The following is a 19300-nucleotide window of genomic DNA, read 5'->3' on the forward strand; positions in this document are numbered from 1 at the left end:
AAACTAGAAATTTCTATATAGGTAGTTATGCATATGAATGCATGAAAGAAAGACATTACTATTTATTGTCGTTGTTAGGTATGGTTTTATTAAATTATACTTTAAGATTGTGGGTTTACACGGGGGCAGTGCTGATCTGTTTCCTTATAATTATCACAGGTACAAGTGACCCGTATGTGAAATTCAAACTGAATGGGAAAACTCTGTACAAAAGTAAGGTAGTCTACAAGAACCTAAACCCAGTTTGGGATGAGACTGTCGTGCTGCCCGTACAGACCCTCGATCAAAAACTCTGGATCAAGGTAAGCCTTGGTTTTTAATTTTGTGTAGGATACGTAAATATCATTTTAAGCCAATTGTTTTGTGCTGTAAAAACATAGCGATTATTTTATTCGCCGTAGTAGCATAATGTAAAACACGATCCGGTTTAAGGGTTTCAGCAATTTCAAATTAAAATGCACATATGTCTTTTCCAGATTTCACTTGAATGTTTTGCTTTCGTTCACTGAAAATTCAAGTTGAAATGAGATTCCTTGACTGGATATATTTAAGACTACAGAGCTCAATTCTGCTGTAACTTACCGTGCTTGGGCAAACTCGGTGAAATCAATAGTGGTTTCATACGCTCATTTTAAGAGTGCAATTTGGCTGGATTGAACAGAGTTATTGCCTGGGATGCAACCGTGACAAGTAGCAAAGCCTTTTCTCATTATGAGTACCATTACAGTTACCAGAACTGCAGGCTACCAGTTGTGAGCACTAATTGCTAAAACATCTGTAGCAAGAAGTACCTGATGTTGTGCAGCGTTTCATCATAGAGCATAAAGGAACAGGCACAGTCTGTAGCAGCACACGTCTTTGTTTACATAACATTAAGATGATACTTTGAAAACTGTTTAAATATTTAGCTAAAAATACAAATTAAAGCAGGGAAATGGAAAATTATCCTGAATTATATTTAAGCTTTGATCTGAAAAGCCTTAAAATATCTGTTCTTCTGTCAGCTGGATAAAACTGCCTTATGATGTGAACATTCTAAATATTAATCTTGTTTTGTCACCAGGTGTACGATCGAGACTTAACCTCTTCTGACTTCATGGGTTCGGCATTTGTAGTGCTCGCTGAACTTGAACTCAATAGGTAACACGATTATTTAATTAACATTGTTATTGCACTCTAATTGAGGGACGTGATAAAATAATGAAATGCTTTAGCTTGGAATTTATCTGTTTGTGGAAACGTTTTCTGATTGAAGGGTGAGGAACATGTTTCAAAAATGAGAAATTAGCTTGAGATGAATCCCATATAGGCGTGGTTTTATCTGGCATCATGTACTGGATTGCAGTTCTACCTGGATGGAGCCCTGTACACAAGAAGCTGCTCTTTTTGTACCTAGAAATAAGAACGAGTTTCTATATGCAGGGATTATTTTTTCTAGCTGCACCAGAATAATTTATGGAAGTGGATTTATGGCAGAAGAAAGGGGGTAGAAAGCTGAGAACCCCTTATGAGCCCCCTGTAGAGCAGGGTGCATTTTTCTGCAGATTATTTGACTGGGGAGTGGTTTGCCTTGCTGCCGGCAAGCTCCCCCAGTTCCATCCTCCCCCTGCAGCCGCCCAGCCCTGCTGCATCCGCATCTGGCCCTGATTTAGTGCAGAGGCAAAGCCCTTCGCCTTTTGTCTACTGCTGCTTGGTCTGAATGTGAAGCTGGAAGCCAGGAATTCAAGTTTTATTTCTCTCTTTTATACTCGCTCACTGTGTGACTTCTTTTTTTTTTTTTTCCCTTTTTTTTTTTTCTTTTTTTTTTCTTTTTTGAGAAAATGAGTTCTCCCTGTGCGGGTGTATTATAGCTCCCACAGCTGTTGTTTGTGTGTTCCCAGAAACATTAATGAATTTATCTGTCAGATAGTGCCACCAAGTAAATGTCAGCATTACCGTTTTCAGAGAGGGAACTGAGTCACAGAGGGAGATTAAATGCAGACGGAGGTAAGGTAGAATAAATATCCTGAGTCAAGTCTCAGCCATTAATGTTAGAGAACTCACTTGGATAAGTTTCTGTCACTCTTCTTACCTGAGAAATGGAGGCAGGAGTAACTTATTTCAGCTTGTACCCACGTCTGAAGAAATGCAGATAACATAATAACATCGTGATAGGATGTGCTATTAAAAGGGTTGTGCGTTTTGTCGGGACTGTCAGCGAACCCTTCAGACTTCCTGCTTTCATATTTAAACTCAATATTGGGAGTTCAGACAAGAGGCTGAAATTTGCACAGCTCAGAGTGACCTTTAGGAATGAACTCGAGTTAACTGAAGACAACAAATCCACATCTTTTCTTGTTTCATTTTTTTTTTTCTTTTGCTTGTAGAACTACTGAACAGGTTTTAAAACTGGAAGATCCCAACAGTTTAGAAGATGACATGGGAGTGATTGTATTAAACTTGAGTCTAGCAGTCAAGCAAGGAGACTTCAAGAGAAATGTAAGTGGCTTAGGAAATCAAATTTATAGCTGAAATGTGTTGAGGTGAGGGGAAAAAAAAAAAAAAGGACCTGATCTAATCTGATTTACTTCGAAATGCCACCTTTATTTTCATCTTCAGAGAACTGTATATTGAAATCGATACAGATGATGGCTTTAGGGAAAAAACAAACAAACAAAAGACAACAAACAACTCCATATTTAACTGAGTAATAGATGCTTAGACATCTGTAGCTAAATATTTTTGTCTTGTAGTTGTGAAGTGCCCTGTGTCAGCGCTCTCCATGTATCATGTGCATGTTATCTTCCACCCTTGCAATTGCTATTCCAGAGCACGCTGTTTTCTGATCTCCATCAAAGAGCTTAGATTTTAACACTGAGAAAGAGCCCAACATTTTGAATGCAATTCTTTTCTCTCATGCTAGTGATGGGAAAAACAAAACAAAACAAAAACCAACCAAACAAAAACATCTAAAAGGAGGGATTTAAAATCAAGATTAAACTGCACCAATGCAGCAGGAAGAACACACTGGCTGAGAGGAAGAAATTTCTCATAAAAGCTGATTTTGCTACTCAGTTTCTTGACTTGAGTTCACTTGAACTTGGTTCCTGATGCTGAAATATGTTGCAGCTTCGGTGCTAAAAAGACAGAAAAAAAAAAAACAAAAAAAAAACTGGGCTGATATTGTGAACAACTCAAAGCTGATGACAGTTTTAAAATTTCATGTTGTGCATATGTTGATTTTTGTTGTTGTTTTAAACTTCGAAGGCTACTGCCAGTGTTTGGATACAGTGCCATATTGGTGAACTCGTGTTGCTGCTGTCCACAGAGCAGCTTTGCAAGTGGTGAGACAAAAAAGACACAATTCGGTATTTTCTTAGCCCTGGTTTTCAAGCTAGCCCAGTTTTAAATATGAGACAGAAATCTAAATAGAAAAATCTTCCTACAGTCTTCTGTATAGTCTAGTATGGAAGTTGCTGTTTACAGCACATTGAATTACAGGTATGAAATTACAGTCTAAACGGGATTAGTTACAGGAATGTAAGTGTTTCAAAGGCTTTGAAAACAAAATGAGGAAAAGTTGACATGGGATGCCTGCTCTTCGAGAATTATTTTTCAGATTGTTGCCTTTTTTAAAAAATGTAAAATCCTCTGTGTTAATTTTATGATAATTGTACATTTACTTCTACTTTGGTATGTGATTATTTAAAGACTTAATGCCGTCAAAGCGCTGTTGCTGTATTTATATGCCTATATTATAAGACAGTGGCTTCAATCCGAGATGTACAAGTTTCATTGGGGAATTCACAAGACAGTGTTGTTGGCAAGTGTCACTGGGTTAAAGGAAGGGGTGAAGCAGAGACATAGCATCTTTAGGAAAAAGTAATTTAGCCAGAAGAACCCTTGGAATTCTTCTGGGATTTTTAGGAAGACATGGAATAAAGTGGACTTAGCCAGTGAGACAGAAAATACGTTGGTTTAAAGTAGAGGCTTTTGGTACTCTAGGGTGCTTAGTTAACATTCAGAGTGCGGATGATAGAAGAGTTGGTGCACACTGTAATTTTTTTTAAAGATGATGTTTTAAGCCCTCGTATTTCAAATGCAAATTGCTCAGCCATTTCCACTGGAATCAGAATAGTGAAATGGCTCTGTCCACATTAGCACTTAACAGCAAGATGATTCTTTTTTTTTTCTTTTTTAAATTAGCTTACTGTAGAACCAGATGGCACCAAAAGTATAAGCCATGTTTCTTATTAATGGCTCTCTGTCCCTCAGATTATTTTTCCTGATTTTTTTTTTTTTATGTCCTCTTATTTTTGGTGCAATGCAGGTATTTTGAGTTTTTGATGGTGCCATGAAGGAGGAAGGTAAATTAATGCAGTAGTAGATCCAACCCCCTCCTCATTAATGAGCTTTTCCAGTAAGTTTTATAAGCTGATGTTTGAATTACTTTACTGAACAACTTTCCCCATTTTACTCCTCCTTTGTTTCCCCTCTCTGGGTTCTTTTTGGTACAATGCTGGGGACTCCTGAATAGAGATGGTCAAGTCGGAAGAAGAGATCTTCATCCAAGGTAATCCATACTTTTTCTTTTCAAAAAGGCCCATTCCCCAAATCTTTGTGCTCTCCTCTTTAACAAACTGAAAAGCATCATAACTTCGGAAGTCTAGGTGCAACCTAAGTGTGGTAGTTGCCATTCCCTTTGCTTTTTTGATTTTTCATTGTGATGAGAATTTGCTTCGGTTTTCTTACAGTATGTCCTATGGTAGCACCTATCAGCAAATGAGAGGAAGGCCTCATTTGGCAAAGTACTGTAGAAAGAATCTGAACTAACTGAAAATGGGCTCTTGAGAGCCATGAAGACTGACCTCCTGAAAATCAAAATCCGGCTCCTATGAGAACACGTATGCGTCTTGATATTTTCCCTATATAACTATCCATTTGTGCCTACATCAATTGAATGACGAACCTCCTCTTGTTTTATTCATCATAACTGTGTTGTGGTATGTAGAAGAGCCTATTCTCCCAGGTATTGTCCCAGCAAAAATATTTCTGTAAACAGAAGTGGTGCAGAGTAGAGCCCTTGGAGCTGGCTGGTGGCTCACCAAGTCCTGGTTCTGGGGAGATAACACAGACCCGTAGTGCTGTGCTTGCAGAGGGCTGCCAGACATCCCTGAATTCAATACGACAGAAAACAATGGAATAACTGAAGAGCTCAGTGCTTCAGTTTTTAAGTAAAGCTCTTGAAATTACTCTGCCCTCGCTCACTTGGTGTAGCTCGATCCCCCTCATGCAAGCACACACAGTTGTCTCTTGGCGCTGGTTGGCTCTGGGTCCCAGGAAAGGAAGCCAGGTTTTAAACTCTGCTCCTTTTTATGCAGAATAGCCAAACTTCTGTCTTGGTTGCTGTCATGTATTTTTTTTTCTTCTACTGTATGCAGTATCTCATTGCATTTTGAACAGTTTTTTTATATACACACTTTTTTAGACCTTCAGCTATAAGCCATATTGTCAGGTCTGACACTTCTCAAGACTCTGGCTTGTGCCGTGGCATCTTTTTATATAAAATTGAGATGCTAAGGCATGGGACCAAGTTACGAGAGATGCAAGTGTTGTTTAAAGGAGGGGGGAAAGCTGCAACCTTGTGCTCTATTCATTTACAGTCACTAGAGGGTAGGAGAGCTTCAGTTCTTCCGAGCGAAGACATAGTTCATGCTCCAGTGTGATCTCTAAAGAAAAGCTCTGTGACCATCCAAAGGCACTAAAAATATTTCCCAGCATGCAGTGGCAAAATCTGACAAAGCAGTATTTCCTAGTTTATTGATTCTGCTACTGCACTAAAACACTAGTACTGTACATCAATAACCATCTTTAGTTAGGAAACTCTGGGCTGTGGAAGCAGTACTAGCAGTTTGTGGCAGAACATAAAGGCAAGAAAGAAAAATGGTGTGCGTGGGGAATATAGGTGTCTAGGGAAGGCACAAGAGGTTATGGAAGAATGGCCAGAGAGTATGATGGGGTAGAAAACAATGTTGCTGGACGAGATAAAGATATAGCAATAAGGGGGGGCAGGGGAAATGGGAAAAGCTCTGTAATGCATGCACAAACTCATCTCCTTTTTGGCTCCTGAGCTGACTCCGGTTGGTTGTTGCAGGAATAGAGGCCATGTACTTTCCATTTGAGCAGCTGAATTGAGACAGACCTAAATTTCATCTTCTTAGGTTTAAGCAAATAAAAGTTTTCTATTAGGAATGGCTTTCTTGACTTGATTAAAAGTGAACTACAGCTGACCTATATTGTAGTATTTGTAATATTTAATATTTAGCTTTTCTTTTCCTAAAAAAAAAATGCAAGGAAAATGACTTACTGCGAGGATGGGCAAAAATGAATATATCTTAGTTTTTTTCTCTCTATGAGAAAAATTGAGCTATCCTCTGATTTGGCCATTTTGTGTTATCTCAGTGCACTTAGCAGGTTTGGAACATGAGTATTTTAAATGAATTGTTACATTAGCTGTGGGATTCTTGCTGGCTTCACCCCAAATATGTAGTACCTCTGTTGGTAGTATTAATGCCCAATGTGACCCTGTGTCAGACAGGTGAAGGGACTCACCTGGGCTGTTGCGGATACTGCATACTTTTCGTGTGTGTTCTCCACACTCCCTTGTCTTTTCTGGGAAAAAAAAGCTGCATTTCAGACAACAATAGAAACAGCAGCAGGACGAGTTAATCCAGTCTGGCTACAGTCATTACAAATATTATGCAGGAAGGATTTCAGCGACTGAATATTGTCTTCTAAATCATTCTGGTGCAAGAGCTGTTAAACTGGATGATTTAGCTATCTGTTGATTACACAGTATATATCCTTCACTTCTGCTAGAGGGAATCATTGCACATTTGGGCAGCACCCCAAGACAAGGGCAGAACATCCAGAGCCCTCATTTTTCATGGGAGCTGAGAACTGCATTGTCCTCTGCAGGAGCTGTCTCCAAGAGTGCAGCTTTCTTCTTTCTCATGGAGAGTGGCATTGCAAAGGGAAGGGGATGCTGTTAAGTAGCATTAACATATGAGCTCATATCTGAGTATTGGCAAGTTCTCCCCTCTTTTATGATTTTATTTCTATTTTTCTGGAGCTATCTGGGGTGCAGAAGGAGTTGGTAACCATCTCTGCCAGAGTCTGACGTGGTGATGCTCAGTAGCCTTATTTGTCCCGGGTGGTTTGAGTCTCGCCCCGAGAGCCCCGTGTGCTATTTCCAGCATTTGTACAGCTGAGTAACCTTTAAGTGTTGAACATCTCTGAAGCAAATAAGCAGGTTTGCTTGGGGTGGATTGACCCGCAGCAGTTCAGTCCTGAAACAAAAGCGACGCAATTGCCACCTTGATAGCCGAAGCTGATTGAATAAATTGGTTGAAAGGCTGACCGGACCCAAGCGCTCCTCGGCGTTTCATCGCAGGGGAAAATCCCTCGCTCTGCTTTTTTTCTGCGTGGGCTGTTAGGTTTCATTTTGGCCTGCCTCATTCTATTTGCCTTTCTCCCCCAATACCCCGTGGGCAGCGGCGTGCTCGGAGCGTTCTGCGGAGCGCAGGGACTCGGCTGCCACGGGGTCACGCGTCGTGGCGGCAATCTCGTGTCGCTTCACTTGCAATTCTCGCTGCCCTCTCCTCTATCCCAGGGGGAGACTGCCTCTGCAAAATGGTTTCCCTGCCTAATGAGGAGAGGTCCAAAGAGTCTTCTATTTGCGTGTTGTTGTTTTCTCAAATGGCAAATTATGTGGCCCAGTTTCTACGTTGACCTCTTCACAGGGATTGCAGCAGGCTTTCTGTTGTCCTGTCTCATCCTTTTAAATGAAAGATGTGAGAGATGGGCTCACTTCACACTTGGCCACCTCGCCGTGTCATTTAAATGTACAATTTTTCTGCATCTCTTTATTGCTTCAAAAACAAGTTTGAACTTGGGGCATGTATGTGTGTGTCAGGAAAAGAGACAGATTTGAAAGCACTCCCGATGCACCAGAGGGGATTCACTGGGTGCCTACAGAGGGACATTATATCCAATGGTTTTCACAGGGAGACTCAAGCTCCTGAAGGGTTTTGTGAAGTTGTGGCTCAATGAGTCCTTTCTTTCTCCTCCAAAACTCACTCTCGCTCATCTCCACTGTTAGCCTCTGTGAAGGCAGTGTGGCTCACCTGCTTGTTCTTGTCCAGCTTTCTTCCTGAAACCAAGACTAGAAAGTAGCCAAATACTGGAAATTGATGCGAGAAGCTTCTCTACTCATTTTTGAAATCAGCAACTAAATTTTGGAAATGGTACTGTCAGCACTGATGTTTTTTCCTGTTCAAAGATGTGTTTTTTTTTTCCAGGAAGAAAGTGTACGGAAAAGAACCACCTTTGTTCTTTATGTGACAGGGTCCTGCTCCATGACAAGGCTTCAGAGAATATTACTGCTTACCTGATGTTTTGCAGTCCCTAAATCTGCAATAAACACGAGTGCTTAGACTTGAAATCCTCTGCGTGTTTTTGGGCTTGTTCGTTTTTACTGTACAGCTTTCTTGAATGTTCTTGTGCTTATTTTCTTTGTCATGCTTGTGTGGGAAACATTTTGTTTCACTTCTTACCCATTTTTACAGCATCGGCTGCTCATAAAGATGACTTTTATGGTGTCACTGGTTATTTGCAAGCCAACACCCACATTAGATGCATGTATGAATATTTTTCAATGCGTGGAGAGCTCAGATGAAATCAGAGCTCTTGAGGCGACCCCACAAATTCTGATTTCGGGGCCAGAAGCTTAATTTCTGAATGATGGCTGCTGGACTGGGGGGTGGGGAAGGGGGGGGGAAGGGAGAAGTGAACTTGTCCAATATCTTGTGCTTGGGACACCTGCCAGCTGCCATCATAAAGCATGTGTTGCCTAATTTTCAGCCCTCTAGTCAAATCCTAGCTGCAGCCAACTTTTCTGTACCTCAGCAAAGCACCTTGATTTTGGTTTGGGACGTAGCCAGAGTGTGAACTGGCTGACTGCAGCATTTGGAGGAAAATGCAGCAGGAGGCCTGAAGCCTGGCATGTGGTTGGGGAGCACAGCTGGAAAGAGCAGGGTTCAGAGACAGGAGGAGCTGGAGCACCCATGTGCAGAGTTGTCTGCAGGTTGGGAGGCAGCAGGGAAGGAAAGAGCTGAATAACTAAAAATGTTTTCTAATTATCACTGAGCAAGCCACCTTTGCTGGGTGGCATTCAGGGTCTTTGATTTTCCTGGAGTGAAGGCAGATTAGTGTAGTGATGGTTAGGGGAATGGGAAGTGGGTTTTGTAGTGCTTGTTTTGCTATTAACTTTGGTGGACTAATGCAGGCTAATGACTGCAGTGCTCTGTGCTCTATTCTGTAATAGTTTTGCAAACTCGGAGTGAGGCTGTGAAGTTTAATCAATTAACTCTGTGTAAATCTGTTTGAAATAAGTGTACGTGGGGTATCAGAGAGGAGCTGGGACTTCTGAAATAAATAATACAGTATGGATTTCTTTTCACCTGGGAGGCATTTTCTGTAGTACAGCCTTCCCCAGGCGACATTAAAATTGACTCATTGATGGTTCAGGTCCTTGGGTGTACCACATTTGGCTTTCCCTGAACATGCTTCCTTCCAGAAACAGAGAGGAAACTGAGACATTGCCTGTTTGGCCAGAATTTCGATCAGATCAGGGTGGTCATAGGAATAGCCTGCCAACTGTGTGGGAACGCCGAGGAGGGAGCTGCAGAGAAAGCACAGGTCAGGTCTTCAGTGCTCACATAGAAAATATGAGGCATGGGAGACTTCTCAGGCCTGCTAAGTCGTGGTTAAGGGCAGGAAACCCAAAGCATTGCTGATGTGATTGGGCCCCGAGAGAAGCAGCCTTCCTGGGACATCATGCTGCTCCATTTAGAAGGAGGATTACAGAATTACAGGGACAGAATTGCTGTACTGTAGAAGCAGACGTTGCTGAGATGATGCAGATCAGAACTATATCCTGAACCAGCTGAAAACATTTTGGCTCCTCTAAAAGTACGGTGCTTTAAAGTGATGTTTGATCTTGTCCAGAAAATAGTCAGGTCCTGTTTGCACAGCTTGTGGCCAACATACTCCACTCCTGAGCTGGACTCAGCACCCCAGCGCAGAATGCTTTGCAGCTGCCCAGCCTTACAGTAGGGCTGCACAAGGCTGTTTGCTCAGGGTCAGCTGTTTTGGGAGGTCAGAGTTGAAGCATTGCAATGTGCTCTGATAATACTGAGCTGCAGGTGCTGATGTTTCCTGGGAATGGTTTGAGTACCTCCCAGGTCTCCTTTGATCTATCAAGTTAGTGGCTGAGAAGGCAGGGTTATATTTTAGACCGAATTTGGGTAGGAGGACCTCCTCCCCCAGCTCTAAGTGACTCCCTAAAATACCTGACTAGCTAAAAAATGAGAAGAATCCAAATTTGATTTGCAAACTCAGTGATAACAACTCTGTGTTCGGCCTGGAAGCTTTGAAGAGAACGGGATGCTTTGTTTTTAAAAGAAATTGTAATGTGAATTATAAACTTTGTCTTTTTTTTTTTTTTGTGGACTAACATCAAATACCTCTTCCTCCTCTGAGGAAGGGTGAGGGGGGGAGGGAAAATCCTTGGTCCGCAAGCAGCAAGTACATCACATCAAACATGACTACGTTAAATACTAAAATGTTCAAAGTACAACTGAGATAGATAAAGGCTTTGATGGGAAGTGGATATTTCCCAGGGACATTACAAGCAATAATCCAGATGTTATGGTGTAATGCAACGAGTGTCCATGGATAGATCGGGAGCTCAAGCCAAGCAGCGCCTGCTGTAGGCCTTAGCCCTCCACTCCCATGCTGTTACGCCATATGGAAGCAATCTCCAGGCCCCTTTAATAGCCAGCTTTGGATTCCATTTTCACAGGGCTCATAGAGCTAAGTGGAGCTGTTTTATGGACAAGTTAGATAGAAGCTTTTCCAAGATAAACATCCAATTCGAAATTAGGACATACCAAGCTGCAAAATTATTTTAGGGCATATTTCATGGAAGCACTGCCATTTTTCTAAGGCGATTGCCAGACTGCAGAATGCCCTTTGATCCCTTGTGGACATTACTCCCTTTTTTATAAAAAGGATTTTGAAATAGTTGCAGTGTTTAGGGAGGAATATATCTGCCGGGTCTTTGAAGTATGTCCATGGGAACAGTCATGCTTTAGTTTTTTGGCCTAAAAGACAAACTTTAAAAAAAAGAAAAAAAAAAAAAAAAAAAAGAAAAAAATTACATTGCAGCTGGATTTATGAATCAAAATCTCATTTTCTTTTCAAAGGTAGGAATTTTTCTCCAGTGTGCCAGGAAAGCCAAACAGGGTGTTTAAATAGAAGTATATTAATATGCTTGTGGGATCCAAAGAATTGGGTATTTTAAAATAAGAAGCAAGTAAAAATTTGTGAGTTCACCACCCGTGATTTAAGAATTTTGTAGCTGGGTAATTGATCCATAAAAAGTAATCTTCTGACATCAGGAGCTTTTTCAATCGTTTTATTTAGCAACAACATTTCTTACTTGCTTTTAAAGCCAACATGTCCTGCTTTAAAGTGACTTGTGAAATCTCCTCTGTCTTGCTCCCACCTGTATGTGATATGATTGAAGCTTCAAAGTGTGGCGAGTTAAAAGTTGCTTCCCAAGAATAAAATATGGTTGGGCTTTTACTGCAAGAAGAAGAGGATAGCCTTGAGTTTTAATGTTTCCAGCTCTCACTCTTACTTCCTCCAAATAAAGGCCTACTTAATCATCCTCTGTCCAATAAAATATTGCCAGTTAGCAAACTGTTAGTGCAGCCGTGCTATGTAGGAGGAAATAGTGAAGGTAACAAATGTGCCTACTAGGTAACCATAACTCCTGATAAAGAGCCCAGTCGTGTCAGTGCTTTTCAGCAGACGTCGGTGCTTTTGGTTCCTGAGCTGGGTTTCTGGAAGCTGCAACTCCCAAGATTGCAGGCAAAGAGCTAACACGGAGGGCAGACAATGGGTGGTGGAAGATGTGGCTTCAGTTCTTCACCTGGCTGTAGGCTGTGTTGGCTGCGGGCTGCCTCACAGGAAGGGACAGACCCCGGTTTTATGGGTGTAGCTGGAGACATTTAAGTTTGCTTTCATTTCTTCCCTCTTCTGTCCTTTCTTCCCATCACTCTCCTGTGTCTTTCCCTGAGACGAGGTAACAGTTCGTTCTATGCACTCAAGCTCTGCTGTTTTTGAAGCTCAGCCCGATTTGCTGGTGTTGATCTCTCTGGTAGTTTAACTAAATGTGCTGATGCTGTTTTGATGCAGAGTATGGTCCCTTCACAGAGCAAGCTGTAGCATGGAGTAGGCAGAGAACCCTTAGCTTTTTTGTGCCCTCGGTTCCTTGCTTGCTGTGAGGAACTGCTGGTACCTCTCTCACTTCTGATGATTTCATATCACTGTCAAGGTGTGCATAAACACCTGGCTTAGAGTGTATAACTGTTTTGTGTCTCCCACTCACTTTTCAGTCGAGTTTCACGCGGAGCGCGCGGCTCTCTGACTCTTTGCGCAAGAACCAGCTGTGGAATGGACAGGTCACCATCACGCTCCTGGAAGGGAGGAACATCCCCTTAGGGGGCTTGGCAGAGGTTTTCATTCTCCTGAAACTGGGAGATCAAAGATACAAGAGTAAGGTAAGTACTCAGAATTTTCTCCAGTTTGGAACTATTCTTGAATCTTTTTTTTTTTTTTATGTAAGTGAGATCCAAAGCAGGAGGCCAGATGAAGGATGCTGATGTTTACTATATAGAGCAATACAGAAATAAGGAAATTGAGAGCATTGTTTTTGTGCATTTAACATGCTCATCATGTTGATGGATGCTCAGCATTAATGTGAAATGAAACAAGGCTACATGCATCACACATGTTCTTTCTCCTCTGCCAGTACAGAAGTCAGGTTTGCAATGTTAGGGATGCTGGGAAAGCAGACCTGAAATGGTTCCTGCTGAAGGGAAATGTTTTGGGTTTCTTTTTGAAGCGCTTTTCTTGAGAAATGTTACCTTTAACAGAAAGGGGGAAACAAAAGAAAGGAAAAAGCCCACCACCAAACCATAGATCACCTGGAATATTCCAGAGTTTTGCTTTACAGTTTTGTTCTTCTAGGCTGTATTTACCTGTATGTAGTACCATTTCATAGGAAACTAAGAAATGAGTCGGGTTCCCAAAGATACATGTTTCATCTCCAAAGTCTAATAAGGAAATAAACAGTAATTAAAATACTATTCTGTTGAGAAAGCAAAAGCTCCGCATGTCATGGACTGGAAATGTTGAGGGAGGAGGAAACAAACAAAATCCCTCCTGTACAAAATGAGCAGAGCAAGTTCACAGAACACAGCGTTCAGATGTAGACTGAAACCTGCACTCTCGTCCCCTACAAAAGACCTCAAGACCTCAACCAAGGCCACATGTGATGTTTTTATTTTGAAAAGCTGCTTTGAAAAGTTACAAATGGTTTAGTTATTTTAGAATAAATACACAGTATTCTAGTTAAGATCCCTTTTTATGTTTCTCTTTATGGTCCATAGCTTGTGTTATGAATCTGAATGACTCTCCATTGTTTGCAGTCACAGAAAATTGAAAAGTTTAAAAGAGGGAGTTCAGGCCAATGTTGCCTGCACTGAATTAATTGCTTAGTACTTCTGTCTGGAGTCCAGCAAGAGTTGGGGACCGCAGCTTTAACACTGCAGTAGGAATTCAAATTGTCTGTACTTCATGTTCTTTCCTGGAGTTTATTTAACTTATGAAGTACAATCTCATGGTCCAGAAAAGCAGCCAGGGTGGAGGAAATCTCAGTCATGGTCCAGCTAATCCTATCTCCTGTTCTCTCAGTGGCTATGCTGATGGTGCTTAGTGTAGTGTGATATGAATTGCAAGTGATTTAAGTCTCAATCCGGTGAATACTTGCGTTCTCAGAGTAACCTGAAAGTGTGAGAGAGAGCACCGAACTCAGAAGGACAATTTATAGATATCAAATGAGCGGCTTGTTAATATTACCAAAGCTGCTTCTTTATTGCTAGTATCTTAACGTTAAAGAGTGAAGAATACTAGCTTGAATTTCTGAATAAATTCAAACCTGCTTTAAGGTGATCATCTACATAAGGCAAATTCCTGATTTCTTCTGGCCTGACTGATGTTGAATGATGACAGTGGTTCAGTGAGGAACCACCTTGCATTTCTCCAGCCATTCATTGATTCTGCATTTGAATAGCTGGCATTGTTGTGATGAAGAATGATGAGGCTCTCTTTGATGGACTGTGAAGTTTTACTTTGAATGACCTTCTTAGCATTTGTCTGGCTTTGTTGTAGAAGAAATGATATGTGCTTTATTGTGGAAATACATGCCATTTAAGAAAAGTAAATATTATAACTGCATGTTTTCTAGACACTGTGTAAGAGTGCAAATCCTCAGTGGAGGGAACAGTTTGATTTTCACTACTTCTCTGACAGGAAGGATATGTTGGACATTGAGGTCTGGAGAAAGGATAACAAAAAGCATGAGGAGCTTTTGGGAACGTAAGTTCTTTTTTGGAGGGGGTTTAAATGCAGAAGCTAATGTAATTTATATTACTTTCACTTATATTTAGGTTGGTACCCCAACTTACTGCACAATCTCTTGCTATTTAGAGCATCATTTGCAGGGGTGACCTCTCAGGTAATGTCTCGCTCCTTATTGATACCAGGTTTTGTCCTACTGCAGTATTACGTTACAACTTCAAATTCCCAATCTCAAGTCACATTAGCAGCAGACATTCTGTGGGCTAGTTAGTTGAACCTTTCATTTTAATTTCTTAGTAGAAATGGAATATGGCTCCTACTGTTAAGTCCTAATCTTTTTTTTGGCTAATTCCATCCATTTCTGTACAGTACTAGCACAGTCTTAGTTCCCTAGAGATAACTTCAACTTTCTTCCTATTGCCCTCATCTCTTCTTTTGTCTCCCCAGACTGCATCTGTACAGCTGGATCAGTGCTCCAGCCTCTAAACTCTCAGGGGCAGGGGTGCCATCTGGAGTTGTTTGCATTCTTACCTGTCGATTAGTTCACGACTTGCTGACTAAATAGCAGTAACTAATAAGAATATCCTCTTGCTTTAAGTATTAAAATAGTTTGAAACTATTCACTGAAAAGAACAATCCCCTTTGGCTCTACAAATGTTTGTGGTTTTGCAGAGCAGGAAATGCTTTCTGGCTGAATGCTGTTGTTCATCACATGGAGAAGTGGCTGGAGATGAATTTGTTCCTTCAGTTCTCACAATTACTTTTATTACTTCTGATATTTTCTGTTTAGAGTTAAGAAACGTAGCAGTGTTTGTGGCCTGCCTCTGTTCAGTCAGTCTCCTTGATGCAGGAGGAATTTCTCCTTATATTTTTCCCCTCCTTTTTCTTCCTTTTCAGTCAGGTGTTCAGTGGTTCAGTGTGGCAAAAAGTGATCAGCTTATTGTATAAACGGTGGCGTTATTAAAGATTTCAGCAATGGGGAAAGCTTGTGTCTGTCAGATTTAGCTTAACGTTATTTGTGCTGTCAGTGGAAAGAAAATATTGCTGTTGCCTTAAGCGCAGTGATTTCACTGTAGCACCAAAACAGGAAAAAAATATGCGAGATTTAGCAATTGCATGTGTAGGTGAATACCAAATGCGTAATGACCAGCCTTGTTTGCACAGTGTAGAAACTTTTGAAACCCCATAAATATTTTTTTAATCTGTGGTTCAAGTGCAGTCTAATCTGGAAAAGATTTTCATAGGGATGAAAGCATTATTAGTGCCGTGTTTATTGTCACCATGACTTCCAAGTTGAGTTTTGAATTCTCTGGATTTCACAGCTTTGCTATAAGAAAGATTCTTAAGCGAAATATCCGTGGGTTGTATGCAGTTGTTACCTATAACATTACGTCCCAACTGCTTTCACCTATTTTCATAATTTTAAGGAAAAAGCAAAGTCTGCTGGATCTTAATAATTCTGTGGTTAACTTGTGGAATTCATTACGTTCTCTTAGGGCTGTGTAGGTTGGACTGTTGGTTTGATGTTAAAATAATGAGTTGTCACATGCTGCTGAACTTCTATGGAATAAAGACTTCTGTTCATTCCATTAGGCCCACAATTTCATGTAGTATGAATGCTTTAAGCCCCTGGAACATCTCTCCCAGGCATAATTTGGTTTTAAGGTAAAATATTCTTGAAACAGAGCCTGAAGTGCCTGTGAAGCTTAGGGAACATATAGAATAAGAAATGCATTGGACCTTCAGTACTAAACGCTAACACCTGGGGCATTTATCTGCTTCTGAATTAGCGAAGTTGTGATTTCGTGTCACCCTTCTCCTATTGTGCAATGAACCCTCACTGTCAGGGTGCGCCGCAACCTAAATTATTACTTTCAGCCAACCTACATTGTCCTTATATTTCCATTGGGATCCAATTTCTCACGTAATATACTGCAGCACCGAGGGGTTCAGCTGCCAGAGTCTGACACTGGGGGGTGGCTGTTCTTTGGTGCTGGATGAAATAATCCCGCTATTTAGTCTGCACGGAGCTGCTGCTAACATTTACGGAGTGCTTTTTGTGTCCTTTGGGATAGGAGGCATGCTATAAACAGGAGATGATGTTAATGTATATTAATAAACAAAGGTGTTAACGTGTGCAGAATTTGTCCAGGCTGTGTTAAATTGTTTATGCCAAGTTGGTAGTGAGCGTTTCTGCATTAAGAAATATGCTTTGAAAAAGTGATATTGCAAAAAAAAATTGGTTCTTTTCACTACAAGTTTGCATCGAGGAAAAGGATTTACAAAAATCACAAGACTTAAGGCCGTGAGCAGTGTGGTGGGAAAGCATCCGATATGAGGAATGCCTCAGGGAAGCGGTGCTTTGCAGGCAGGAACAACTTGTTCTAAAGGCCATACAGTTGGGATTTAGTGCTAAAATCTATGATGACTGGAACCAAACCTTGCAATTAAATTTCACTGAATTTATGTCTAGTATACGTCAGAATAGGACCATGTCAACCATCTGGCATCTGGAATCCCTTTCCAAATATTAACCTTAGGCACATCTTACTGTATACCGATGATGATTCTGACCTCTTTTGTGAAGGGCTTCCAAGGCTTCTGGAGGAAAAAAAGCAATCATTTCTCTTTGCATTATCATCTATACTTACGTGTATGTAAGAATACTTACCGTTATTTGATGGACTGCTGGGAAGTGTCTAAGCCCAGCTCTTCCTAGTGAAATCTTAACATTTTATTCCTTGGTAAATTAGAACAAATGTAGCATATACTGTTCTCAAGTAAAGTTTCTCTGCAAAATTAATTGGAAAAGGGTGAAAAAAAGATATGGCAGATAAATATAAGGGCTGTAAGTCATAATGTCAAAAGAGCAATCTTAAACGAAAACTAAAGCTGTGGCATATTTCTCTACTGGACTAGAGGTCGGAATAGAGGCTTAAACTTCTATATTGATCAAGAGAAGGAAGAAAATGGTTTAATTGAGGTAACAGACCTCTATCCTCTATAGAACATGCATATGGCCATGTGTGAAATACTATGCCTGAATTTAATTCTTTGATTTATGGAAGGGTGACAACAAACAGAGCCATTCTGCTCTGAAATAAGGTTACTACATTGTGAATTTAACTCAGGAGATCATTTGTATCACCTGAGGTGCAAGTAATCTGTGGATTTTGCTCTTTGCATTTAGATCTGGCTAATTTTCAGCAAAGCCCGTGGAATGCCTCCATTAGTTTTATGCTGTGGTCATCCCCGTAGTCTCTTACTGCTTTCCTGTGAAATAATTATCTGTATAAGGTCGTTCAGATATGAAGCTGAGAGATGGAAAATGGAGGATTTCTCTTTCAGGAGGGTGGGAGATAATAGTTAGACTCAGTTTAGAAGTGTAAAAGAGCTTGTGTGAAAATTTCTGAGCGTATACATAGTAAATTGAACATCTAATTGCTTCACCGAGATGCATCCGTTACAGTCTGATCAGTTGCTTTCTATAACCTTAAATGAAACATTGTCTTTTTTTCTCAAGCCTTTTGCCATTTGCCAAGTGCAAATGTGGATTTTCTTTTCAGTTCCTCAAAAGAAACTGCAGCAGCATGCCATCACCTTGAGTGAACACAGATGTTTTTAGGAAGTTCGCTTGCACAGAAATCAGACATGATTTGAGGAAGAAATGCTTATACTCCGTCTCCTGCTGCTTTCCCCTCCACATGTGCATCCCTCCTACCCCCACACCCTTATACTCAATCTTTTCTTTGACCTTTGGCTAGTGAAATTCTTTGAATAAGTGAAACAATTCCAATTTGCCAAAACAAACTAGAATCATATTTAACTTTGTCTTTGAGGTACAAAAAATTTCTGAGGTTATCTTCTGGTGGGAGCTGCACTGTTCTCTGAACGTTTTGTCTTTTCTCTCTCTTTTCACGTGGACAGTTCTTAACCTAAAAAGCAAATGCAGCTTTTCCCAGTTCTGCTTTGTGTTTGAGTGGGTGTATGAAATGCTGATGTGGGAGATGTGGCCTGTGTGGCCAGCTGGACCACAGGCCAGCTGGGTGACCCTGAGTTTCTCTTCTCTCCTAGATTCAGTCTCTTCATCTGTAAAAATAAAAATATAAAAAAAAAACAAGTACAGTCCCCCTTTGCACTGAATATGTACGGTATCAGTAACACTGCTGTTAGTGCAGCCAAGGTGATGTTGAACTGAGGGGTGAAAGTGATGAGGTCTTTCTGAAACGCTTGCCTTTTTCTTTTATTTTTGGTTTGTTCTCTGTGCATTTTCTCTTGTCGTATCTTTGAGAAGAGTCTAGGTATAGCAATGAGCTTGAAGTGTGACCCCTCGCACTTGGAAATTGAGGAGAGACAGCCTACTTGCCGAACTGTGTTGGAACTCTTCATGGCTTATTTTCCTTCTCTTTCAAAGCCACTTGAAAGCAGTTAATAAGAGTAAACTTGCAACCTGTTGTGTGCTCAGCATGGTGAAGAGCAAAGAGCACACTCAGAGCAAAGTCATCCCCATTGACTCTGCTCAGAAGCTTACACACAGAGCCGTGTTTGAACACACAGAGCTACTGAATGACTTACAAACTCATCAGAGCAATGAGTTTCACTTCGTAACATAGCTTGTTGGGTTTTCAGGCTGAAATGTTTTGGTGTGGTTTTTTTTTTTCCCACCTCCCTTAGCATTCACAGAAAATAGGCTGTTAAGAAGCGGAAAGCACGCAATTTATAGCAGATGGGTATAAACTGCTCCAGCTCTACTACTGGAATGGGATCAATC

At 40.8% G+C, this 19300-nt stretch overlaps 1 protein-coding gene across 5 annotated transcripts in view; it reads left to right on the forward strand.

Moving 5' to 3' along the window:
* The window catches only part of MCTP2 (multiple C2 and transmembrane domain containing 2), a 184648-nt gene that overhangs the window by 102288 nt on the left and 63060 nt on the right, over nt 1-19300 (forward strand). For 4 of the 5 annotated variants that reach the window (XM_085234346.1, XM_085234345.1, XM_085234347.1 and 1 more), the window contains 6 exons: nt 160-302; nt 1064-1140; nt 2367-2478; nt 4517-4552; nt 12504-12668; nt 14417-14547. In XM_085234346.1, the coding sequence (XP_085090472.1) occupies nt 160-302; nt 1064-1140; nt 2367-2478; nt 4517-4552; nt 12504-12668; nt 14417-14547 (664 nt within the window). The remainder of the gene's footprint in view (nt 1-159; nt 303-1063; nt 1141-2366; nt 2479-4516; nt 4553-12503; nt 12669-14416; nt 14548-19300) is intronic. The other variant, XM_085234348.1, reaches the window with a different exon arrangement.

This window comes from Meleagris gallopavo, chromosome 12 (assembly GCF_905368555.1).
Source record: "Meleagris gallopavo chromosome 12, MGAL_WU_HG_1.1, whole genome shotgun sequence".
Taxonomy (NCBI): domain Eukaryota; kingdom Metazoa; phylum Chordata; class Aves; order Galliformes; family Phasianidae; genus Meleagris; species Meleagris gallopavo.